Raw genomic sequence first — 27,690 nt, 5'->3', positions numbered from 1 at the left:
AATAATGAGATTATATATATATATAAAATACCTATTTTTTAATTATTTATTCTTTTCAGCTTTAAAAAATGCTGAAATTTTTATGAACCAACATTTATTTTGTTTAGTTTTCATAACATGAAATATGGGGGGGGGGGGGGCCTAAAAAATATTTCCTCTAGTACATTTAACGAAACTACTTTTATTATGTAAGTTTATTTAATAATGAATAAATATCGAAAATTTCAGGAAATTGAACTCTTATTGGATTTTTGCTAAATTTTTAAAACATGGGTATGTTTACGGCTTCAAAAACGTCACTACAAAGGAACGTTGTTTTAAAGCGTCGATAATGTAAACACAATTCTAGTCTTGCATTTTCATTATCTCTGTAAGCTGTAAAATTTAAAAAAAAATATTAGTTTATTTGAAGCTTCTTCGTTTAAATGGTAAAAAAGTTAGGATGATAATATTAAATTAAAGTTACAGTTACATATAGGGAGGGGGGATAAAACTGTGGTGAGCGTTGGAGGTACCTAGTATTCATTACTTAAAGAACATTAGTTTGAAATAACATTGTTTAAAAAGAGAGAATTAAATTCTCATTCAGTATGGTAATTTTCCATGAGGATTAAGGTGCATGCGCATGTGCAAATTCACGATGGGGGGGGGGATTTTAACACTACCCAGTGGCGAAGTTATTCTGACATCTAGTCTTGGGGAAACAAGAGAAAAACTGATTTGATTTGTCACGGCATTTTCGGCGATGCTGTTTTATGTCTTAATAGATGGAGTCTGGTGTATGTGCTGATCACGGGCAGCAGTGATGGTTACTTGTAGAACTGCATCCTGGACTGTTTGAATTTTGATTGTTAAATCTTTATATAGCGATATTCTTGAATGCTCCGGCCAATTTGCTGTATCTATACGTGAGGAAATGTGACATAGTTCCTTAATTCCACGCGAGTGGCTTGATCACAACAGTGTGTCTTTGCGTGTTGAAAACGGTGATTGCTATCAAATATTCCTATCATGGATTTGTTCCAGCCATATGTAGCGGTCACTACAACTCCTTACAATGTCCTAGACCAGCAAGAACATCATGCATCACTTCTAGATCTGTTTCTGACAACAGTTCCCAATGATTGGGAATGCTGATCATGTAGTGATAATGGTTGAAATCGCCCTAAACTCTAGAGCCAAAACTGAAGAGCCATTGCTCAAAACAACGAGATATTATAAAAATGCTGACTAGGAAGCCCCATGGCAAAATATCTTTTCACTTCCTGCTGAACAGTGCGCAAATGAGACCACTGAATGGTTCAAAATGGCAATTGAAGCACATGTTCCCATGCGGAAATTTTATAGCAAGCCACACTCTCCTCAATCGTTTACTTTTACTTGTGCAGCTGCCATTGTGCAAAGGCAGAATGCGTACTGCAAATTTAACCAACATAAGTCCAGTTCAAACAGACAGAAGTATATAGAAACCAGAAGTAACTGTAAGAAAGAAATAGCGAACTTACTGAATCCACCAAAAAACGCATCGAAGCACAGAAATTAGGAACCCGTGACTTCTGGAAAATCTACAACAGTGTAGTAAATAATGGGTAGTCAACAATTCTCCCACTATCCAACAATCATGAGATTGTTTGCTCAGCAACCAAAAAGGCTAACATGCTTGCCAGTCGGTTTGCCTCTAACTCCACACTGGACCCTGCTAACCACCCACTCCCTGACTTTCCTTTGCGGACAGACGCCACACTAGACGATCTGAAAATCACTCCTTCTCAGGTGCATGCTATCATAAAAAATCTTGACACTTTAAAAGCATGTGGACTTGATCTCATCCCAGCTGTGCTATTAAAAAGGTGCTCCGCCGAAGTAGCTCCAGTTCTCTTCAAATTTTCCAACGAATGCCTTAATGAATCTTGCTTCCTGCCTGCTGGAAAACTGCTTCTGTGGTACCAGTTTTCAAGAATTCTGACGAAATAACTGACCCAGTAAATTATCGCCCCATTAGCCTCCTCCCGCTTTTTGCCAAAATATTTGAGTCCATAATTAACCAAGCTCTAGTCCATCACCTTACAGATGCTAAACTTCTGACTGACCAACAATATGGATTTAGGCAAGCCCGTTTCACAGCAGACATTCTAATTGTAATCTCTGAATGTATATACCATTCACTGGACAAAGCAGGGGAGGGTAGAGCGGTAGCTCTAGATATATCTAAGACTTTTGACAGGGTATGGCATGAAGGTCTTCTCAAGAAAATCAGACCATACGGTATCACCGGAAGAATACTTAACATAATTAAATCCTTCTTAGGTAAGAGAAAAATCCAGGTTGTCCTCGACGGTCGTACATCTAAATAATATGATATAAATGCGGGAGTGCCTCAAAGGTCTATCCTTAGACCTCTATTATTCCTAATATTCCTAAATGACCTCCCTGACAAAATTGTCTGTGAGATGGGTATATATGCTGATGACACCACGCTCTGTAACAAACACAATAGGAAAACAAATGAACACATATATAAAGAAATGGCAGAAACACTAGAGGATGACTCCAATCTGTAGTGGAATGGGGACAAAAAAGGATGGTCACATTCAATGCTGCCAAGACTAAACTTGTTTCCTTCAATAATTACAAGAAACTATCTCTACCACCAATAGCAACGGCCAAAGACTCTTTATCTGAATGTACATCTTTTAAACTCCTCGGCCTAATGTTCACAGTAAACACGAGTTGGAACAATTACATTGAGAGCATTGCCAGGATTGCTCCGAAGAAGATAGGTTCTCTCTACCATGCTAGAAAGCTACTAACGCCCGAAAGTATCCTGTACCTCTATAAGGCCACTATTCGCCCATGTATAGAGTATTGTTGTCATATTTGGGCTGGTGCATCTGCTACTAGTCTCTCACTCCTAGACAAGGTTCAAAAGAGAGTCACCAACCTGATAGGTCCTGAACTGTGATCTAAGCTTCAGCCTTTGTCCCATCGACGAAATGTAGCATCCCTCTGCCTGTTCTACAAGTACTTTAACGGTTAATGCTCCGATGAACTGCAAGCACTTGTATCCCTTGATGTAAATACCTCTGACAAACCCGACAAGCAGCTAAATCCCACCCCTTCACAGTAGAGATCCTCAGATGTAAGAGAGACTTCTACTCTAGTAGTTTCTTCCCCAGAACCGCTAAACTTTGGAATTCCCTTCCGGGTTCCTGTTTCCCCAACTGTAATGACATGCAGAAGTTCAAGTGTAATGTGAACCGACATCTTGCTGCCCAACTCCCCACATAGTACCCCTGTAGCTTATGTCCCTGATAGTAATTCCCTATATCAAAGTGGCAATGTGCCTTGTTTGGGGGGAAATGTAATTAAAAAAAAAAAAAATGCCGACCGGACTGTCCAAGTATATTTTGCAGACCAGATACTCTTTTTCTGGGACGCTGGCTTTTCAAATCTCATTTTCCCGTCGTTGTGTCACATCTCCCCTTTGTGGGAGAGAAACATTTCGTGAATGCTATAGAACAAGAATTTACAACAAACACTTTTATTTTGAACTGTGCAGTTACGTTTTCTAATAACATGACGAAATAAGAACTTGTTTGGAACCGGAAGTTACGTCTGCGCATGACTCAATTTTACCGGAAGTTTTTGTCGAAACAAAAACGTCGCGTTGAAAAAGCAGCAGGCAAAACGTCTAAAGAGCTGCAAGTCTCAACATTTAGACAAGATGAATGAACAATTATAGGAACATCCTTTTTTTTTTTTTTTTTTTTAATTATTCTTCTTGTACGCAAAGTCCAACGATGGGTTTTTAATGAACTACACTAATTTCGGATGACACGGAATGTCCTTTAAGGAAGTCCTTGACGGTCTCAAGGCGGCAGTGGAAGCTGGACGGACAGACGTCGTCCGATCCGTCATTTCTACTCTGGAAAAAAGTAAGTAAAAAAAAAAAAAAGAAGTCCATGTTAGTCTATAACATTGATTTTTGTTTATCAAAATAACTGTTGATCATTATATACAAGGGATGTAATGTTCATTTCGTGTTTTGGAGCCACGTCAAAAACAAAAACAAAACTTTAAAGGATTTACGTTTACCGTAAAGCTAATACGATTGATAATATTGGCCAGGTTTCTAACAGCATTTTATTTAATTAAAGAAAAAAGGTTATCCTGACGCTCCGCACTTCTTTATTTACATTGGAAGTGACGTCACACAAATCTTATAATACGGATGGCTACAATTGTAAAAATTTGTTTTATTTTTCTTTCATTTTGAGCTCCTTTTTTCTCCCGTTTGTTTTTGTTTTCTACAATTAATAAACCAGTTTACAAGTAAATTCAATCTTGGAAACTACTCGTTTGCCGTAATTTTAAACGTTATTTTCATTTTCAGCGACCCCGAAAACCTTTAAGAGTGGTAATTTTAAAGGAATTTGAGGGTGTAGTAATTCTTCATATTTACCTTTTTTTAATTGAATTGTTAGGTGAAAGTACAGAATAGTTACAATACACCCTCCCTTCCCCATGTTAAATAATAGGTTTCTAAATAATAGCGTTAAAAAATAGCTCGGGTCGTAAAGTGCAGGAGTGCAGGCAGGAGTACCTAATAAAAGGTAACGCTGGATCGGAAAAAGAGCTCAAAATGAAAATAAAATAAATTCTCCGCTCAAAATAAGAAATGGGAGAAAAAAAAAAGTTAAATTCTCCGCTGTGTTAGTAATTAAAAACTAAAACAAATTCTCAAAATGAAAAGAAATGTTAGATTCTCCGCTCACCAATGTAACAAATGGGAGAGAAAAAAAATTAAATTCGCTAAAACAAATTATTTTTTACTTGTAAACTGGTTTATTAATTGTAGAAAACAAAAACAAACGGGAGAAAAAAGGAGCTCAAAATGAAAGAAAAATAAAACAAATTATTTTTACAATTGTAGCCATCCGTATTATAAGATTTGTGTGACGTCACTTCCAATGTAAATAAAGAAGTGCGGAGCGTCAGGATAACCAAAAAACAAACAAACAAAAAAAAAAAAACTTTACGTCATTGTCAAGACTTAAAAAATGAAAAAATCACATCGAGGCCATTTTTCTTGTTCTCATGTAACGTTCGACACTACTTGTTTTTCCAACTGAATAAACGTTTTAAAGTAAAGCACTAAAAACTTATCCAGCTAGGTAGAAGAGTAACTTATCTTGTCTTTGATAACATTTGTTATATATTTCTTTTGACTACTTTTTCATACCTCAGTCTATTGTAAAACATGTTTTCCACTGATTTCAATTTACATATCTCTAGCTCAATCTGTGTGTGACCGTTCCGCGCGTTTCTCTGCGTTTTTCTCGATTCAGCACAACTTTTATTATTGCACATTTACTTTATTTTTTTTTCTATTTAAAATCGAGTATTTATTGATAAAAAAATGCACAATAAAACGAAAATAAATTACGAAATTAAATCTACCGAAAGGTCGGTTTCTTCATGTAGGCAACAAGTTAGTTTTTTAAATCTTTTGTTAATGCTTCAAAAGAAGAATAAAAGGTAAATTACTTCGCGACTCTTCGAAATTAAAAAGAATTTGGAAGCATTTAAATTTTCGAGTAGAAAATTTTTTTTATGCTTTAAAATTATTAGTATTACTTCTGCAATTCCGGCTTTATTTTACACAGACGCACCAAAAAGTAGTATGGTAAAAAAACGAACGTTATCAAAGGCAAGATAAGTTACTCTTCTATCTAGCTGAATAAGTTTTTCGTGTTTTTACTTTAAAATCTATATTCTGTTCGAAAAACAAGTCATGTCGAGCGTTACGCGAGAACAAGAAAAAATGGCCACGATTTGACTCTTACATCTTTCAAGACTCGATAATGGCTTAAAAGTTAAAGATACAACAAAATACTGGTAGAAATTAACCCAATAAATGTCATGCTTCAAAGATGTAAGATTCAAGTCGCGGATATTTTTCTTGTTCTCACATAACTCTCGACACTACTTGTTTTTCGAACCGAATAAACGTTTTAAAATAAGTAAACACTAAAAATGTATTCAGCTAGGTAGAAGAATAACTTATCTTGCTTTTAATAACATTTATTTATGATATATTTGGTTTTTGACCATTTTTCTCGTATATCTGTTTATTGTAAAACAAACTCACGATTCAGTCAGAGACGGGAGTGATTCTATAAAATGACTAGTTAAAAAATTAATTTATATACTACTGTTCTGTTACTGACATTTTATGGATCTTGTTTGCGTGTCTCGTGCACACTGGATGATGACGTAACAAATGTCACCCACTAAAACATCGGAAAAATCTTTTCGCGAACCGTCTAAACTACTGGAGCTTTGTAAATTACTAAACCTGTGGAACTTGTCACCGTGCACACTGGATGAGTCATAAAAGCGGATAATATAAAAGAGCGAATCATAACAGAAGTATGAGGACAGAAACAAGGTCGGTTTTAACTTTTTAATGTGAGGAAAATCGAGCTCTCTAAAAAGTGGCACTTTGGATTAGGACAAAATAAAATTGCCTTAGTCTAGGAGGACTTCTTCACTGATTGAGTATAGAACAGATACTATACCTTTGCTAATCTGACAGCCAACAAAAATTAAAGTAGTGGGAGGAAATGGATGTGTGTGTATTATATTATGACATCACAAGAGTTTAATGAATATTTATGTATACTTGTTTGAAAGCAGCAACAGCAGTCGTAACTGCTGATCTATATAATATATAAGTTTATACTTTAAAATGGATTTCGTCATAAAGAATTCCTAAAAGCCGTAGACGTGTGCTTTGCTTGAAAACAGCAGCAGCCTTAACTGTCGTTTCTTTATCTCCCTATCTACTTTCCTCCCCACGAGAACAGTTATACAGTAGATCGATTTTTTTAGTGTGAAGAAAATCCTGTTCCCTTTCTGATTTCGTAGTATCAGAACAGATACTACACTTTGAATGATTTATCTGCACAAAATATAAATATTTACACTGTAAATTTTACAGTTTTGTATTTTTCGTGTATATTCAAGTGGTTGTTAGCTCCCAAAGAAGCTGCCATATTTTAACGACTAGTTATAATAAAGGCAAAACTAATCCACGGCAATTAATTTGTTTCCTGGTTTCGGTTCGTTCATAGTTTCTATTAAATTTCTTAATGGCGTATTCAATATTACTGAACTGTCTTTTCTACGACGCCACTAGAAGATTTAAAATAAGTCAGAAAACGAACAAAACAAGTTGCACAAATTTATATGATTGATCAATTTCCTCTGTCCGTCCGTCGCTGTTCAAAACTAGTCGCTAAAATATGGCAGCCTCTTTGGGAGTTAACCACTTCAATATACTTTATTTTTTATTACTTAGCAGTTTTACGGACCGTTCTATTTTTGGTTGATAGAATTTTCAAGTTAAATTCGATATTTATGGTATCTTTTGTTGATAAAATTCTTTATGTGAAAAAGTACAAATGTTTTTTAAAAATAATATTATTTCAACACACAGCCCCTAATATGCAGAAGTACCTTATTTTTCTGTTCCCTAATAAATAAATACACCCAGTATTTCCGTCGAATAAAGAAGAGATATAGAGGGCAGTTGCTTTTGTTTTCAAAACAATTATGTAGATGTTGTCAACTCTTAATTCCCGTCGAGACTGAGATTATAAAAACAAAAATCAAATTATTAAAAAATATAAATAAGTAAAAAATGAGTTGTTCCAGAGTAAATATCACTGCATGAATCAGTCGTGATTGACTCATTGAACAAATGAGTCAATCACGACTGATTCATTCAGTTTGTTTATCAATATTATCAACGTTTCAAATCTTGTTTCGGTTATATTGAACTTTTAAGCTTTCAGATAGCCACCATTGAAACAATATTGCCTTAATCAGATTAATTCTAGTTTTATAACAATTTGGTCCAATTAATAATTTAATGAGCAAGCAATAATCTAATTTTGATGGTATTATTTGGTTATTAAATTATGTTTGTGTAAATAAAAAAATACCTTTGCTTAGACACGGCTAAAACGGAAGAAGGGAGTAAGTATTTTTTGACGGAGTTTCTCTTTTAAAATTCTACCAAAAAGCAAGTAATTATCGAATCCATACGAAATTTACCCCGTTTATTAAGTGATGAATGAACTTCATAATGGTGTACTTTTTTTTTTTTTTTTTTATTAGAGAGGGCAGGGATTGTAAATAAAAAAAATAAATTAAAAAAACACTTGTGCACGTATCAGATTTTAAGGTTGAAAATCCCAATTTTGAATATATTTAATTTTTCATCTTTTTGTATTTTGAAGTGTGAAATTCGTTGAATATGTTAATTATTATCTTTCAGATTAGCAAAAAAAAAAAAAAAAAATCATTATTTTTACGAAAAACACTATTTTTAAATTTTTGAAAAATAAATTAATAATTTTCTTTTAGTGAGCCCAATATTGTTAATATACTATTAAATAAGAAATGCTTTGAAGAATCGTTACCATTGATAAATAATTGCGCATTTTTTTTTTAAAGATACAATAATTTCTTTTGGCAATTTGTCATTACATGATATTACCTCGGCTATGGTTAACCATAAGGCCTACAAACAGTTATCTCTCCCTTTTCCAAAATTACATCAAATTCTAATGAAAATCTTTTTCACAAATTATACAATAAAAAATTGAGGAAAATTCAATTTTATATAATTTTTAAACAGTTTTATATGGTTTATGGAACAAGTGTATTGTTCACAGATTACAAAAGAGAAAATGATTGTAATCATGAAATTAAAAATACATTAAATTTATGAAAACAAAAGAATTTATGGGTGATGGAAAACAAAAATATCAGAAAAAAGAGGCAGTTTTAGTTTATTTTTATTTACAGGTATTTATTAGGAAAAATTTTAATCTTGATAGAAATTAGTGTGAAGGAAAAATATAAAGCGAAAATAACATAATATTGAAGGCATTTCACCATAAATGGCGTTTAGAATTATAACTTACTTCAATTATTATACAAAGGGTATTTGCTTGTTTGATTGCATTAAAAAAAAAAAAAAAAAAATATTTTAAGGGTAGGAGTGATCACAAACGAAGAAGGTGGGGCAGTTATGGCCTCCATTATTGTCGATGAAAACCACAACCATCACTAGTTTTGGGGCTAAGATCAGAGTGTACTATCTGTTCTGATGCTACACTTATCCTTTCCTCATTCAATGAAGGAGAAATCTTCCTAGACTGGGGCAATTTTAATTTTTGTTCTTATCCAGAGTTCCCCATTTTGGGGAGCGTGATTTTCCCACATTAAAAACCGATCTTGTGTCTAACACTGCCCTCCTGGGGAGGCAAGTAAATAGGAACATCACTGATTTATCAACTATCTGATGATGCTGTGATTTGTGCTTTACAGTTGAAAGTATGGGGGACCTACATTAGGTGTGTCAGAATTTTGGGGGAATTTTTGACACCCCTAACACAAAACTGCAAATAAAATATTAAAAAACTCATAATTTCTCTGTGGGTTGTTTTCTTTATGGAATATACTTCCAAAATAAACTATTAAAGTTATTTAAAAAATAATAGAAATATTATTTTTTACTTTTTAAAAAACAGTGTTTACAAAGTGCCTGAACGCGTTCATGCAGCCATGTTTTTTACGTAATGAAATCAATTGAATTTTATGAATTAAATTTTTTTACAATTTTTAAACTTTAAAAATCTATCAATTTTTCTAATGGTTCAATTTTTATATTTTCAGGGTCAATGTGAAATTTTATGCTCTTTCCAATAAACCGAATATAATATTCTAGACAAGCGTTTTTTTTTTTTTTACCCCCCCCCCATTTTGAAATGTCTATTCAAATGAAAATAATTAATTTTCTCACCTCAAATTTATATATCACAAATTGAAGATAAAAGATCAATAAATAAAATAAGCTAATTTAAAACAAAAAGAAGTTATTTGCAAATTTACCTGTAAAGTCCAAAGTTTAAAACCTTTTTTTTTTTTTTTTAACCACTATGAATTTTTTTTTTTTTTTTTTTTTTTTTGAAAAAGTGAAAGTTAAGTCTTGTTTTATTGTCCGGAAAATTTTGTAGAATTACGACAATTTTTTTTATTTCATTCAATGTTTTTTGTTTTTTTAAATTTTTCTTATCTAAAAATTTCTTCCATAACGAAGAAATAAAATATATTAAATCAAAAATTTGTAGTGTTTTTTAAGCCCAAAACTGATAAGTAAAATGTAATTATTTTCACCTACGGTGACACATATTTTTTCACGCACAAGGCTTGACGGCTTACGGTTATGTGTTGTTTTTACGTCCTTTTATACATCCATATTTCAAAACGGGAAGAAACACTGCTTCGCTAACACTGGTTAATGCTTACGTAATGGTTGTCTTTTCAAATAGTTGTTTTAAAAAATTCTTTTATTTAAAAAATACATGCAATATAAAATATAAATATGGACAAATTTTCATAAATGAAGAATGGAAGCATCCATTTATTAGTATTTTATATTGGTAAGTGATTTTTTTTAATTTATATATATTTATTATATTTAGATTAAGGTAAAATTCGTTGAATTTTGTGAAATCTTTTTTAAAGAAAACCGATTTAAAAAAAATATATTTTTCAATAAAACCTTTTATTTTAAAGTTTGGTCTTTGCTCCTTTTATTGTAAAAAAAAAAAAAAAGGAAAAAAAATTAGGGTTTAAATTACATTATTATAAGCTTTGAAAGATAGCGAGTTTAAATAATCACTCCTTTTTTAATGACGCTCCTAGACCTGCATCTACCACACTCTCTCGTCAAGAAACACTTGATCCTGATGACAAGACAAGGTCAAGACGTAAGCATGATACTAGATGCAGGAGTTGTCTCCAATACATACGGCACCTAGCATTCCCAAAATGGTCACCCATCTGATACTTGCCAGCCTCATCATTGTTTAACTTTGGGGCTTATGTAGGCAAAATATATATATATATACTAGCAGGGAAACCCGACGTTGTCCGGGATTAAATGATGATCAATGAATATTTCACACTCCTATATATTGTCATCGAAATCCATGAAATTGCCCAGGAGGAAGCTTCACATGCCTCCATGCAGTAACTTAGTCCAAAAAATATGTTATTCTACATTGCACTACCTACTGTTTCTTTTATAAAATCACTAGCGAGGGGTACCTGGCGTTGCCCGGGTGTTTGTAGGTAGGTGTGTGTGTGTGTGTGTGTGTGGTGTTAAATAAAAAAGAAACCGGGGGATGGGGGTGTAGGATCGAAGCCGAAGCCCTGAGGCGAAGTTTGAAAATAAAATCGGCCAGCCAGAATGAAGCATTTTTATAAGCGAATAAGTGAAAGATGTTTGAAAGTTGTTGAGCGTTATGACGACGACGATGACGATGTAAGCATTGTTATAAGCGAAGTAAGAAAAGAAAACAACGTTTTAATTAAGGGGGGGTAATCAAAACATTGAAAAAAAAACACAAAAAAAACTAACGTAAGGCATACGAACGATGAAAACAAAAACGAACACGTGAAAAATGGCTTAAATAAGCCTGTTTCGATATTAAAATTTAAAAAATCGGTGGGTATCCGGGTGTTTTTGAGTGTCGCTAAGAATAAGCGAAGTAAAAAAACAAAAAAAAAAAACAGGAAAACAAACGTTACGTGAAAAATGGCTTAAATAATACAGGGTTCAATATTTAAATATAAAAAATCGAAAAAAAACAAACAAAACATCTCACACCACGATTCGAACCCAAAACGTTTAGATAATGAACCAAGGCCTTAACTACTTGGGCTAAACCGACGCATCTGAAATTTGTTCGGTTTTTCAACTATTTAAAGTAAATCAGGTCATGACGTCATCTGACGCATGCGTTGTTGACTCCCCCCCCCTGTCGAAAATTGTCGATTTCGGGGTGAAAAAGTTAACGTTTTTCTTTCTATCTCTCTCTGTTTGCGTCTCTCTCTCTCTCTCTCTCACTTCGACTGTTACTAAAAAGAAAATGGCGTCTGGCTGTTTTGTTTTTTTGTAAAAACTTCGATCGTTAATGTTTTTTGTAAGCATATTTTTTTTTACTTCACATTTTTGGCTTGTTATTTTTCGTTTAACTATCATATCTAAGTATTTTTAATGTGCTAATAACTTTGGTAACATTGTCATAGCGTAGAAGTTCATAGTTTAGCTTGTGTGAGGGTTAATTTTTATTTTACAGATAACAATTTTTAAATTCAGACTGCCATTAGAGCTTGCTGACTCAAGATCACGTGACATGACTCAGCGGGTTTTAAATACAAGTTGACTCAAAATAAACGGCCCTGTGTATACTTTATGTAGAAGAGTTGGCGCCCGTATTTTTTGGGGCAGTTATAAATCGATTTAAAAATATGTAATGTTTAACATTAAAATGTCACTTTTTTTTTGCCCCCCCCCCTCCCTGCAGAAAATCGATCAGTTGGCGTATTTCTGATGGTCCTTTTGGGCTAATTTTTCGATATTTGTCGTCCGGAGGGTGGGGCTTTAATATGATACCAAGTTTGTGAATTTTTTTTCGGTCTGTCAAAAGTTTTTAGCAGATACACAAACATACATACATACATACATTTTCGCTTTTATATATATACTAGTGGGGGGGTACCCGCGATACCTGGGTGTCTTGAGGTAACTCAAAACTCCAGGGGGGGGGTTAAATAATAAAAAAAAATGTTTTGGTAGGTGAGTGTATGAGGATCGAACCCGTACCCGTGAGTTGGAAATTAATGTGTGAAAAAAAAAACGTGCTAAGTTAACCATTGAGCCACGGCGACAGACAACGTTAAGCAGGTTATTTAACTATAAAAACAGGCGTGCGCAATAAAAGTTAACTCTGCTGCTTCCATTTGACCTAATTAAGAAGGTCAAATAGAAGTCACACAGCGTTTGGGTTTGTTTACCCAAATTTAACTGTTTCTTCCCCCAACAGATGTTGGGGAAGGGGAAAGCCGCTCCCAATTGTCCAGATTGAATAGCAACTGATCAAAGCTGATTGCTTCTGGACGTTTTTCTTGGCGCAATGCCGAAGACGTCGTTTGAGTTTAGTTTCACTTTATTTATACTAAAAAGCCCAATCAACACGCGAGAAGCCAAAATAGCAATAATTTTGTAAAAATCGACGTAAATAAATCTATATGCTACGCGCTTTCCTAATTCCTAGATATTATTATATAGGACCTATATACACAGTTTTAAGCGATAGTAACGACCCCGGGAGCGTGTGCGAGAAAAGCCTTTTGAAGACATACACAAAATGGTCACACACATTTTGCCTTTTATATATATATATATATATAAATATATATATATATATAGAAGATAGATAGATTTTATATAAACTTCTTTCCAGTTAACAAAAAAAAAACATTAAGAAATTTACATGCGGTGTTTGAACCTACATACCACGTCATGCAAAAACAAACACGTAAGTTTTTAAGTCTTTATAAAATGCTTTGCAGTTTATGAAAAAAAAATTAACAAATTTCTGTGCCGAGTTTGAACCTACAGACCACGCCATGCAAAACAAAAAACACGCTATCAACTTACCCACAGTAGAATTTTCATGGCCCATTGTTCTATCATTGTTGCTAAGTGACGACATGGAAAAAATGGCTTTACTGATGACATAAATTAAAATAAGTTTTGATTATCGATTATCGGTAATTATCAGGGGTATTCTGAGACAAAACTTAACTGAGATCACTCCCAGACTTATACACTAAAGTTCTGTAAATTTAAAAATCTATTCAACCGTTTTAGAGTCCATAAGGAACGAACTTGCAAACAAAGTTGCATGTATATAATTGTAGATATATATAATGTATCGCTTATGAAAAACAAAAACTCTTATAAAGTTGATTCTTCACTTAATCATCAAAACAAATGTTAAAAATACATGGAAATTTACAAGGCTAAGAAAATAAAGCATTATAGAAGTTAAGAATTTAAAAGAAAATTATTTTAATATTTACGGACCATTACGAAAAAAAGCTCTAAAGTAATTTTTTTTATTTTTTACATGGCAGTCACCACTTTTCAAAGCCCGGAGGCCACTCAGGGATAAGGGTTATTGCGTATGCAGTAATCAATGGGATAATATCGTAGTAATCATTAGCAATGGAGATTGGATAAAGTGGATTACTTAAGGGGGGCGGTTTATTAGGAATTTGTTTATGTTGAACTTGAAGACATCCAAGTTGTAGTCAGGTGGGAAACAGGCATGCACTTCTAAGAAAGAAGCTTTGTTCATGGAATCATTTGATTTAGGCACAAATAAAGAGTGGGGCAAAATTATTGACAGTGGTGTTTTTCGTGAAAGATTGACGAGGGGGGGACCAGAGATTGGAGCCCAGACGAGCACTTGCCATGGAAATAATGATAAAATGATAACAGGCTCACAACGTCTCTTCTGTAAGAGAGAAGTTACAGGGAAGAGAAAAAGGCATCCTCCACTAAGCTACAAAGTCCATTTTGTACTCTGTCAAGGCAGGATAAGCTGTTTTTAGCAGCTCCTGCTATGATGTGGCAGCAGTACTCCATCCTTGGACATACTTGGCTTTTATCTAGATGGAGAATTGCATCAGCAGTAAGATATCTACTTGAGAGGTAGAAGGATCCCACCATTTTTCCAGCGACTTTGGCAACAGATTTGATGTATGTGTTCCATTTCAGATCAGGAGTAAAGGTCAATCCCAGAAGCTTGTCAAAACATGGAGCCTCCCCAAGACGAGAGCCATCCATTTCAATTGATGTCGGATAGGGATCAGTGTTGATGATGTAAAGCTTGGTTTTTAGATGCATTAAAAGTAACCAGCCACCTCTTCCCTCATTGTTCCATGTGCTCAAAAACAGAGGAAAGAGAATCAGAGATAACTTTGTTATTTACAGCCTTTGATGTGTTGCCATAGATGGTCGTGTCATCAGCATAGATGTCAACCAATGATTTAAGTATGTGTTTTGGGAGATCATTGATGTAGATCAGGAAGAGAGTTGGGCCCAGGATGGATCCCCTGAGGGACTCCAGCATTAATACTGTGGACTCCTGATTTTTGCCCATCAACCACTTCTCTTATAAGCCTATCAGAGAGAAATGATTTAATAATTAAGAAAACATTTCCAGTTATACCGTAGCTGGAAATCTTGTAAAGTAGGCCTTTATGCCATACCTTATCAAAGGCTTTTGATATGTCAAGAGCAATTGCCCTAGAAAGGAAGGCTTTGTCGAGAGATTGACTAATCCTATGAAATATAACCGTTAGCACATCTGCTGTAGATCTAGCAGAACAGAAACCATATTGCATGTCACTAAGGTTATTTCTGCTGAGGTGGTTGACTACTTTATTTAATATGGATTCCAGCAACTTACTCATGACGCACAGGAGACTTATTGGTCTGTCAGTACACCTGAATTCTTAAATACAGGATTTTGATGAGGTTTTCCCGGGTGTTGGGAAGCAATTCTCCTTAAGGCAATGCTTAAACAGTTTTGTAAGAATGGGGCTGTGAAATCAATATAACTTGAAGAAAAATTAATTTCTCAAACTATCGATATTATGATTGAATTAAGCATTGTTTATTCAATCTTTTCACCAAAAAATAATTGAAAAAATTATTTCATATGATTTTTAATAACAATTCTCACAAAAATTTAAAATGCATTTTGTACACATGATTGTGTAAACATTAGTGTAAGAATTTTTTTTATAATCCTGAAAAAAAAAAAAAAATTGGAAAAATGGACATCCAAGATCACTAGGTACCTCCAACGCGCACCACAATTTTAACCTCCCACCGCTATATGTAACGCAGTGTAACTGTAATTTAATATAATCATCCTAACTTTTTACCATTTAAAAGAAACTTCAAATAAACTGCAAATATTTTTAAAAAAAATTTACAGCATACAAAAATGTAAATGTGAGACAAAAATCGTGTTTACATTATCGACGCCTTAAGATAATGTTTCTATGTAGTGACGTTTTTCAAACTGTAAACACCCAGATTTTAAAAATCTAGCAAAAATTCAATAATAGATATTATCCTGAAATTTTCGGTATTTATTCATTATTAAATAAACTTACATAATGGAAATAGGTTTCGTTTAATGTATTAGAGGAAATATTTTTTTTATAGGTGTTCTACCTACCCCCCTATTTCATGTTACGAAAACTAAACAAAATAAAGGTAGATCCATAAAAATGTCAACATTTTATAAAGCTGAAAAGCTCAAATAATTAAAAAATAGGTATTTATATAAAATCCCATTATTTATTTCACTTACCTTATAGTTATAAATAAAATTGGACATGAAATCAATATTTTGTTAAAAAAAAAAATAAACACTTTTTCTTTATATTTTGTTTTCTTGGTAATATAATTATTTGAATTACAACAACAAAAAAAAAAATTCTAAAAATAATTTTTAAAAAGCTTTAAATGATATTAAACAAGAAAAACTAATAAACACAAGTTTCAATTTGCTAATGATAGAATACATTTATTTATAGCGAAAAATATAAGCTAAACGGATTAATAAATACATAAATATTTAATTAATTTTTCTAAATCAATATAGTATAAATGTAAATATGAAAATCCAATAGCAAAAAAAACCCAAAAAAACAAAACAAAAAACCTTACTTGCATTAACCATTGTTTTTCAATGAATAAATTATCAGTGTAATCAGTGATTTTAATTGACCTTTTTTCACCCTTAAAATACATTTTTACTTTATTTTAAAAAGAAGTAATTTATCATTACAACACGTTTGAGAATAAATCAAATCATGTAAAAAAAGTAAATATTCTAATTAAATAAGCACTTCCTTTCTTTTACAACAAATAGGATTATCTAAATTAATGAATAGTTTTATAATCTTAAAAAATAAGGATATAATGTTTCAATTCCTCTATAAATTTAAAATAAAATTGATTTTCTGACATTTTGGGCTTCAGTAGAACTTAATGCACAATGCCTTTTCAATTGGATTGTGCAAAGCCACTTTTGGGAACTAATTAACCTATTTTTATGTAAAAACAATTTTTTTTTTTTTTTTTTTTAATTCAATATCTTAGGACTTTACTAATTATCTTTGAAATAGACCAAGAAAACTAATATTTATCTTTCAAGTGATTTTTATAATGAATTTAATTAACTTTAAAAGTTACTTGTCAGTTTCCGATATCTCCGTGAAAATATTTTTCATTAGAACTTTTTATTCACATGTAAAAATATATTTTTTCGTTTAAAGATCAATTTCAATATTTCAGTAAATTTTTACTTGGTTTCCACCTTAACATTTTCTTTTAAAGTGACAACGTTTAAAGATTTCCAGGTTTGCTGAAAACGAATATAGTATTTAAATTTTCCACAAATAAGTAGTTTTCTGGGTGTAAATCAATGTAATTCCTTATGCTAAAAGTGGTGGCCATTACATAACCAGTACGTGCAAGCATGCGCAGAATTTTCGCCAAAAATATGCACACATGCATGTACAACAGTGGCTATTTCTTTTAGCATAAGAAATTATATTGCTTTACATCTGAAAAACTACTTATTTGCAGAAAATGTTAATGTGATATTTGTTTTCAGCATACTCGTAAACCTTTAACTTTACCAGTCTTTCAAATACAATCAAAAAAGTAATTGGAAGCCTACAAAAATTTTTTAAAAGTCTGCTTTCAAAACCATGTCCCCCTTATCAGTTTCCACCATTAAATTGTACATACCTGGCAACCATCTTAAAGCTGAAAAGTTCAAGATAGCCTTCTTTTCTTTTAACTGTAAAATTAAAAATTGTTTGAATCAACAAAATTTTAAATACTTTTCATCTGAAAGTTTACGTTCAGAGAATTGATTTTTTTAAATGAATTCTTTGAAATAATTTATCATTCACAGGTAAATAAATTATAATTAGCAGTAAAGATAAAAATATTGTTAATTCAGTCATGCTACAATTATTGTATTAATTTTATTATTTTAAACTTAATTCTGTTTTGCTTGCTTTGGTAAAGTAACTTCACTAAATTGTCATTTTGAGCAAAAAAATACATCTATGTATCCATATTTAGTTAATAAAAAACCTGAGCAAGGGTGAAAAATCCTGGGTGTCAATTAACAATTTGAATTCTATGTCATATGCAAATTGTTGAAAAAAAAAAATCTTTACTTTTGTACAAATTGTTGGAAATTTATCCGTTTTCAGATAAAATTGACGTGAAACAAAAAAATAAAAGGGGATGGGTTAAACGAATAAAGTTGAAAGAAGTCTTGTTTTAAAATGAAGAAAAGATTTTATTTACAGAATAAGTTGCAAATTATTCCCTTTGCAGGCATTCCAAAATGAAAAACACTAAATAACAAAAATAGTACATGAACAAACAACTGATTCATAAATTAAATTTTAAACATTGCTACGATGAACGACTACGATTAAGATGAAAATTAAGAATGAGTATTTCCAAAATCATGCACACCAATAAATACAATGGAACGTACTCACAAGTTTGAAGATAGACTGTACAGTCATTTGCCTTTTTATTTTTCACTGTCAATTTAAAGGCTTTCAAATTATTCCAGATTTCTTTCCTTCAAAAATTGTGCATACTGTCGTCACATATATGAAAGTGTTTGCCTCGTTGCGACCAGTGTTTTCTTCTTGCTGGGTTATTCTTCCAGAAAAAAGGGCTTGGGAATCCTCATTCATGGCAGGCAATGAAGCACATGCCCACTCTCCTGGTTGGCAGGATTTGAAAAGAAAGATTTTCGCGCTAGATTCCGTGACGGAATTCCAAAGGAGCTAGCTTTGCTTTTTATTAAAATTAAAGCTAGTTTCATATGAATATCAAAAGGTAAAAAAGGAAACTAAGTTCATTAAAGGTACAAAATACGGAAAATAAAATATATGAACCAGAATGAAAATATAATCCTGTGTATATTTTGACTGCAGAAATTCCCCTCTGCACCAAATTGCCGTAGGTTTTCAATAACAAATACCACATACACATTTATTATGTCTAAACATTCAACCACCTTCTTATGTAACTTTACTATGTCGTTTTATACACATTTATTTGTTATAATTGAATCGTGTATTTCATCCTAGAAGTATCATCATGATTGCTACATCTACAGAGAAAAAAAAGTTCCTATTTTTCTCTCTGAGTATCGAGTCCTACAACTGCTACCACTATACACCATATACTATTTTTCGTTTTCCTATGATGATCGTATTTCACTGCTCTTAACTGCTTATTACATATATAGACTAAATATAACCTTTCCTTCTCCCTAAACATAATTACTAATGCCTCCTGAGCCATCGCCCGCCCATTCCTATTGGCTAAACTTGGAAGATTTCATTATTCTTAGGATCCCATTCTTGCCCACATTAACAAACACCAGTTCTTGGTTGACAAATATTTTACTAAAAAAAAAAAAAAATTCTTACATATATCTACTTTATACATATATATTGTATTCTACGTTTCCTTTTCTTTTTTTTTTTTTTTTCCAGCCATTTGAGGCTATGTTTGTTTTCCTTTGTCTCGAGATGTTGAAAACACGATTTTCTTCTTTTGGGTTTGAAAATAAACTACATTGCAGTTACATGGGAAAATGTGTGTTTACTTTGGTGTATATTGATGTACACAATCGCGTATGTGCGCATTTCTCAATCATTAAATCATTTCTCTCTGATAGGCTCATAAGAGTAGTGGTTGATGGGCAAAAATCAGAGGCCCGCAGTATTAATGCTGGAGTCCCTCAGGGGTCCATCCTGGGCCCAACTCTCTTCTTGATCTACATCAATGATCTCCCAAAACACATACTTAAATCATTGGTTGACATCTATGCTGATGACACGACCATCTACAGCAACACATCAAAGGCTGTAAATAACAAAGTTATCTCTGATTCTCTTTCCTCTGATCTCGAGCGCGTGGTACAGTGGGGGAAGAGGTGGCTGGTTACCTTTTAATGCATCTAAAATGAAGCTCCTATCTTTACATCATCCTGGTGCTTCCAGATCAGGCTGTCCTTTGGCTTCCTGAGACGAAATGCACCTACATTGACGTTTTTTGTTTTCTGATCTTTTTTGTAAAACTTAATTTTGTTCTACAAAACCAAAAACAAAAACAGCCCCTCTCCCTCCCCTTTTTATTTTATTCCCCCCCCCCATTCTCAGACCCTGTCGGTGGAGTATCAGAATACACCGACTGTTCCCCTACAGAGAGTAAAAGTCCCTCAATGGGGCCACCTGTTGGCCGTAGGTAGCAACCCATAATGCCTTAGAATGGGATCCTGGTGGCTGAGCACCTCATGACCTCGGAACCAAGTGGCCGTGAGTTAGCAACACTCCACTTTGGCTCTTACTTCGGCTAGATGGGCAAGCTCAACCCGATTAACCGGCTAGTCATGATAGTCCCTAATAATAGTAAACCCCCACAAAAAGAGAAATACAAACACAACACACACACACACACATACTATCATTAGAAGGCGATGGCAAGGGCCAATCAGATGGTGAAAACTGATGCTATTGACAACTAACTCTTTCTATACCTTGCTGGGTCCGAGGAAATGAAAAAAAAATTGTCATAAGCAGCTTTTTTTTTTTTTTACACAGGCATCACCACATTATCAAGGCCAAGAGGCCACTCGAGGATAAGGGTTAAAGAGTGTACAGTAAACAATTGGACAATGTAGTAATCAATTCGGTAAATTTGTTAACTTATATGGAACGGCTCATCAAGAACTTGTTTACGTTAGACTTAAAGACAACCATATTGTAGTCAGCCGGAAATCAGGAAAACGGAAGACAATTCCACAGGCGTGCAGTTCTAAGAAAGAAGCTTTGTTCATGGAATCTACGTTTAGGCACAGATAAAGAGTGGGGGGGAATTATTGATAGTGTTTTCAGCTAGACGAATGTTTCTTGTGAAAGTTTGGCAAGGGGGGGGGAATCATAGACTGAAGCTTACTCACTGTTTGAGTATATCATCATTGTATCCCTGAAATGCTTGGGCGAATGGGTTTCCCCCCAACCATCTCCCAATTTAGAGCTCCGAGGAGGGTGGAGAGCAAGGATGATGAAAAAAAAAAAATAAATTCTATGGCTTCCAAAAAAATTAAAAGACCCCCATCCAGAAAGTGATGAAGATGAAAACACAAACTTTCCGGACTTTTCTTGGAATCGTAAAGATAACATAGAAATAACTAAAATGTCTCCATTCATAATCAAAAAAAATTATCAACAAAAATCTGAACAAAAAACAAATTAAAAAATGGAACTTTACTCATACAAGTATCTACTAAAAGTAGTGCCAAAGAAATTTTAACATGGACAAAGTTCGATGATATAAACATCAAAGCCTACCCTCACAAAACCCTCAACACCTCAAAGGGAGTCATCAGATGTCCAGAATTAAACACCTGCTCTCTAGAAGAAATAAAAACAAACCTAAAAAAATAAAAAGTTATAGATACTAAAAGAATTATAATAAAAAGAAACGAACAAACAATTAACACCAACACATACATATTAACTTTCAATACTCCCACGCCACCAACTGAACTCAAGATTGGATATATTAACATTAAAGTAGAAACATATATCCGCAGACCACTTCGCTGCCTAAACTGCCAAAAATTTGACCACTTTAAAGAATACTGCACCAGGAAAACAGTATGCCCAAAATTTAGCAGTAATGAACACCAGGAAACAGAATGCCAAGGAAATATAAAATGCCCAAACTGTGGTGAGAACCATCCAGCATACTCATCGCTCTGCCAAAACTGGATGAAAGAAAAAAAAATAAACAAACTAAAATATACCAAAGACATAAGTTTTACCGAGGCTAGAAAAATTATTGCAACAGCCACCACAACAGAACCAACTATATCATATGCAACCAAAAATCAATTAAAAACAATAGAAAACATTGAACTAAAGGAAATCTCTACCCTCATAAAATCACTTCAAGAACTAGTTGAGGCATTGAGGGCCACCTTACAGCAACTGCCGTCAACTGTACTTGAAAATAACTACCAAACAGTTGAAAATAAAATCCCACCAGATCCCAAAAATCAAACACAATCCTCTAACAAAAACCCACACAAACTGAAAACATCCCAAAACCAAAAGAACAATCGCCTAGTACCCTCCAAAGAAAAAAATCAAATCTCACACCAGCCAAACAGAAAATAAATGAAAAACCCAAAAAAGACAGATCTCGCTCCACGTCAAAAACCAAAACTACAGATCAAAACAAATTTAAATCCTTGAAAGTAATGGAAACAGACGACAGAGCCTCCGAACCCTCATAATCAAATAGTAGAAAACAACCACTGTTATTCTTAATAAAATAAAAGGAAATCAAAAACATAAAACTAAATTATGGCCAACAAAATAATCCAATGGAATTTCAGAGGTATAAAAGCCAACAAGAACGAATTACTTCTACTAATATCCAATCTCTACCCTACTATAATATGCCTACAAGAGACTTTTTTAAAACCATCTGAAACTATCAATCTCTGTAACTTCACTGAATATAACCACACAACAAATAATCCAAATAGAGCTTCTGGAGGAACATCCATTCTCAACAACAAAAACACAGCACAGAGCCAAATAAATCTACAAACTAATTTACAGGCAATTGCCACCACAACCATGCTACATAGAACAGTCACAATCTGCTCCATTTATCTACCCCCAAATGACCCTATAGATGAAACAGAGATAGAAAAACTTATCAACCAACTTCTTTGCCCCTTCAAACAGTCATAATGTTAGTTGGGTCTGTTCAGACACAGACAGAAAAGGAATCATTATAGAAAATATTATCAACAACAACAACAACAACCTATGCATATATAATAACAAAAAAACAACCTTTATTGACTCTGCTACAAACTCATACTCAGCAATTGACCTCTCTATAAGTGATCCTAGTATCTTTATAGATTACAACTGGACAGTGCACGAGGACACTTGTAGCAACCACTTCCCAATAATATTAGAAAACTTTGGTCTTGAAACAAACTCAAAAATTCCTCGTTGGAACCTTAAAAAAGGTAACTGGAATAAATTCAAATCATTATGCGAACACAAACTCTGACCTGGAAAACATGTGAAAGACCCAATCACTCTTTTCACTTTTATATTTATAGATGATAGGATGATAGTGGGTTGGTTACAGCTGTGTAGGTGAATATTTTGTATGCATAGGACCTCATATGGATTAAAACAAGCTTTGTTGCACAAACAAAACAAGCTTTAATACACGTCTTTATCTTTAACAATGAAAAGGACGGATGTATGACTTTTTTAATTAAGTGATTAAAACAATCACTTAATTATTTTTTAGAAAAATTAAAATGCAACAAAGCAGATAAAAAAGCAAATCTTAATTCTTGACCTGCCTCAGTCAGGAAGGTTACCTCGAGGCCAATTATCAGTTCTAAAACGCATGCTTTAAATGCAATGCTTTCTGCAACACTGAATTAAGAAAAATATTCAAGGTGTTTCTGGCTTGCGAATTTGTGTCTTTAAGAATCTTTGACTTCTGTGGAAGAATGTTACACAACACAACGTCAAGTGTGCTTTTAAAAGCCAGCACACTAGAATTAACACTATCTGATTTACAAAAAAATGTTTGAGCAGCGCCGTCTGCATTCCCTTGTAGAAATGTCTCAGGTGATTATTAATAAATTAACCTCTTCTTAAAAAAAAAAACAAACAAAAAAAACAAAAAACAAGTGAAACCTGGGAAGGTGTACCTATTGTCGAAGACGTATCCTCAGTTAGTGCGAACATGTCTACATATTTATGCCAGATATACACATATACCCACTTTGAGAATTACATATGTAAAAAAGAAAATAGACAGATAAAAGCAAGAAAACAAAGATGAAAACAACATAGGAAAAAGTGAAATTTCTTGAGTTTAACCGGAAGTATATGTACACAGGGATGCTAAAATTTTAACAATAGACATTAGATATAAGCAATTAATATTCCCTGAATTTCAGTTTCTTCAGAGTATTTTAAAGGGGTTTTAGGAGCATAATATGTGCACAACTTCTCTTTTAAAATTTTGGTTCTTATTTAGAATTCAACCTAATTAAAAACACAGAACTACATCAAAATCTTTATGATGTACATACTCATTACAGAATGGAGATACCATATTCCAAAAATCATGTAAAGTGATCAAGTAGTTTTATTTTTATAAAGAAAATCATTTTTAAGCAATTAATAGGAATTTGTCGGCATTATAACATAACTCTAGTAACTATGAATTATTGTTGAGTTATCTCCCTTTTTTCACACTGACAAGTGAGACAGTGTCCATAAATTTAAAAAGGTCAATTTTCAAGGGGCTCACTAGGGTACTTTTTAAGGCTTTCTTATGATTCAATTTTTAACTGAATCCTTCTGTATCCTCAATATTAGTGAAAAATTTTTATGAAATCGTGGATAGACATTTTATGTCAGTTATTTTTTTTTCTAGAAAACACAATGCAAGGGAGGTGAGCAAAAAAAAAAAAAAAAATAAAGTACCAGATTTTTTTGAAATCTGGCATCTTTGTACTGTGACATGGCATACATCATAAAGACTTTTTGTAGTTAAAAAAAAAAAATTTTTTTAATTAGGTTGAATTCGAAATAAGAACTGAAAATTCAAATTTTTTCAGATTTGTATTAAATTTAATTCATAGTTATTAGATATCAATTAAGCAAGACTTCCTGAATTTTTTTCTTTTTTACTAAAACCCCTTAAGCTTAAGCCTTAAATTTTCGACATTTTCTAGAATAAAAAAGCATGTAATGGATTTTTATCAAAATTGGAATAAGGATTTTAGCTTCTATGATTTAATGTTGTTTTTTAATTTAGCATAAACTTAGCGCAAAACTGTTTGAGGAATTACTTTTACACATTTTAAAACAGTTATTTTTCATTTTCTTCCTTTTGAAGATTGTAACGCTGGGTATGGGGCAGCCCAACCAGCTGCCAACATTGCCCTGTTTTTATTGAAACCAACTGAGAGCTCTTTTAAGCATCCTCATTGTTCCCTTCTGCTGGGAGGTTCGAGGCTCTTACTCTCAGTAAGTATCTCTCCTGCGCTGCATCCCCATTTCTCAAACCTTCAGTAGTGGTAGCAGTGCAGGAGGACCTTCTTCTGTTTGACAGACCATGACTGGGTTTTAATCCCCCTTCTGTTTCTTTTGGGATCTGTCAAGCGAGATGGAGGAAGGATGCTTGGTCCATCTTGGTCATGGACTGGTGGCTGTCCTTGTGTGACCTCTGAGGTGACTGTGTCACCACCTTCTGAGGCAAGAAGGTTCGCACCATTGCTTTCCTTTTCCTGCCTGGTGTATAAACAGGATGAGGGGCCTTTTTTATTCTGGGCGATGGCCATCCAGTTTGAATTCATTTTTGGGGGGCATTTTTCATGGTTCCTCATTGTTCACGGCTTCTTATTGGTTATTCGAAACTTCCTTCTACCTACCTTACATAAGTAGAGGGGGTGCCCCATCCGCAACTCGAGGGACACACTGGATGGCTGGAGGAAGTGTGTGTGTGTGTGTGTGTGTGTGTATGTATATATATATATATATATATATATATATATATATATATATATATATATATGTGAAAATGTATTGAATGAGAAAGAACAATATCTTTTCAAAAGTGCTCAATACATAAGTAGAGCTTTTATAAGTAAAATTATATAAACATCAGAAACATTCCTATGTGGATTGACTTAAGTTTTAACGGTGTTGTCTCATTATGAGTTCAATAATAATTAATATAATTAATAAATAAATATTATATTTTCAAAATAATAACACCAATTAAAACATGTCATTTATTGTGTAGAGACGGTCACCCCCTCCTCCTACTATCTATCAGGCATACACACAACTTCCTTTCTCTTCCCAAACAAAAAACAAACTTATCAAAATCTTTGAAGGTGAACGAATGGTCATTGAAAAAAACTCGTATTAGTAAAGCTTTCGAATTGGACAAAAAACAACTTTTTCTTTGGCTTTTTTGATTATACATAATCAGCTGGAAAAGACAAAGCATTTATCCAATCAGAAGATGAGAAAAGCAAGCAAGTTAAATTGTACATTGATCAAATCGTATATTGGTGATTGCCAAACATTTCCAACTGAAAAAAGTGGTTAAAATAAGACAAAACAAATAACTGTTATCAAAGCCAATAAAAGTACTTTAGGGTAAAAAAAAAATGGTTTAATTTGTCGCTTCAAAAACTGGGCTAGTACTGAAATAAAATGTCTTTTTTTTTTTTAAATTTAACTTTTTCATGAAAATAAAAACTGTTACAATTGTTTCATTATTTTTTTTTTCATAAAAATAAACATAGGGTGAATGTTTTTGTCTTGCTTTAAATGTTGTTCTATCACTTTTTTGTTGGAACACTACCTTGTTTTCATGCCTGCTCATTTTCATTTGGCTTTTTCTTATTTTATGTAATTCTTCATCGGCAAAAATTGGTTTTGTCTGGTTCAAAAGCTGTAGTACCCTTTTCCTCCCTTTTCTAATGATATCCTCAACTTTGGCCGTTCCTGTGTTCTGGCTGGTCACTTGCTTGCAAAATGGTTACTATTCTGATGAAGACTGCAGATGTTGAAGAATCCTGTTTCCTCAGATTACTACTCCCATCACATTATTAAAATAATGATGGCAGTTGTCCATTGTTGGTCATAAGAGATTTATCAGTGAGGAGCAGAGGTCATTTTTAGGCAAGAAAATAGCAATTCGACAGTTCATTTTTGCATAAAAAATTATTATTCTGAGTAAAATCTTACTATACTGCATTTGTGAAGAAAAAGAAAAAAATTCTAAATGTACTTTCTAATTAGTTTTTGGATGGGTTTGGCTATCAAGTTTTAAGTGATTTTTGTTTAGCAATGTCAACCCTACGTCTGGGGTCTGTCTCCTAATGACATGAATTCCAGTGGTAGGCAGAATGAAGTGTTGGCCACAGAATGCGGCCAATTGTGTTGAGAATTCAGCAGTGCAATTTGGCACAGTCCGGTCCTTCCAAACACTGTTATATCAAAATGAGATGTTTTCTTTATTTTTTTCTTTCTATACCAATTAATTTGATTTTTTTACTTTCGTTTTTTTAACTTTTCAGTTTGAGATGTTTTCTTTTTTAACTTCACTGATTCAGATGTTATTTTATATGCATATTAGTGCGAACAGTAAAGAAAATAAAATTTCCTGCTTCATCACCGCAATTTAATGGCTGATTCTCGTGATTTATTTGCCACCTTCCCTGACGAATTTAAAATCAGTTGAGTGTTTTTTGCTTAATCTTGCTAACACTTGTTAGCATGATGGACAATGATGGACAATGAAAATGTAGTAGCGTCTTCTTCCCTGGCATTAATAATAGAAGCAAACATTCTTATCAGCTCATTTATTGCCTTACAAAACATTTACTCACAACGATGATTGGTTGAATGTTTTTTTCTTATCAGTATCGTCTAATTATTTACTAATATGCAGAAGAAAATGATTGTGACATGTTTAAATGATGATACATATACACATGCACACATTCTTCCTTTATGTATTTCTAGAGGATGTCTGCCTGTCAGTCAATC

At 33.2% G+C, this 27,690-nt stretch overlaps 1 protein-coding gene across 1 annotated transcript in view; it reads left to right on the top strand.

The window, feature by feature from the left end:
* The first annotated feature begins 3,619 nt into the window (after positions 1-3,619).
* Positions 3,620-27,690, top strand: part of LOC145256388 (uncharacterized) — a 215,744-nt gene continuing 191,673 nt past the window's right edge. The window contains exon 1 of the mRNA XM_080115240.1: positions 3,620-3,935. Coding sequence (XP_079971366.1) covers positions 3,842-3,935 — 94 coding nt within the window. The 5' untranslated portion in view covers positions 3,620-3,841. The remainder of the gene's footprint in view (positions 3,936-27,690) is intronic.

Source organism: Euprymna scolopes, chromosome 3, assembly GCF_053919585.1.
Source record: "Euprymna scolopes isolate OS-2025 chromosome 3, ASM5391958v1, whole genome shotgun sequence".
NCBI classification, from domain to species: domain Eukaryota; kingdom Metazoa; phylum Mollusca; class Cephalopoda; order Sepiida; family Sepiolidae; genus Euprymna; species Euprymna scolopes.
Note: the sequence above shows the minus strand (reverse complement) of the source record. Positions and strands in the feature narration are given on the sequence as shown.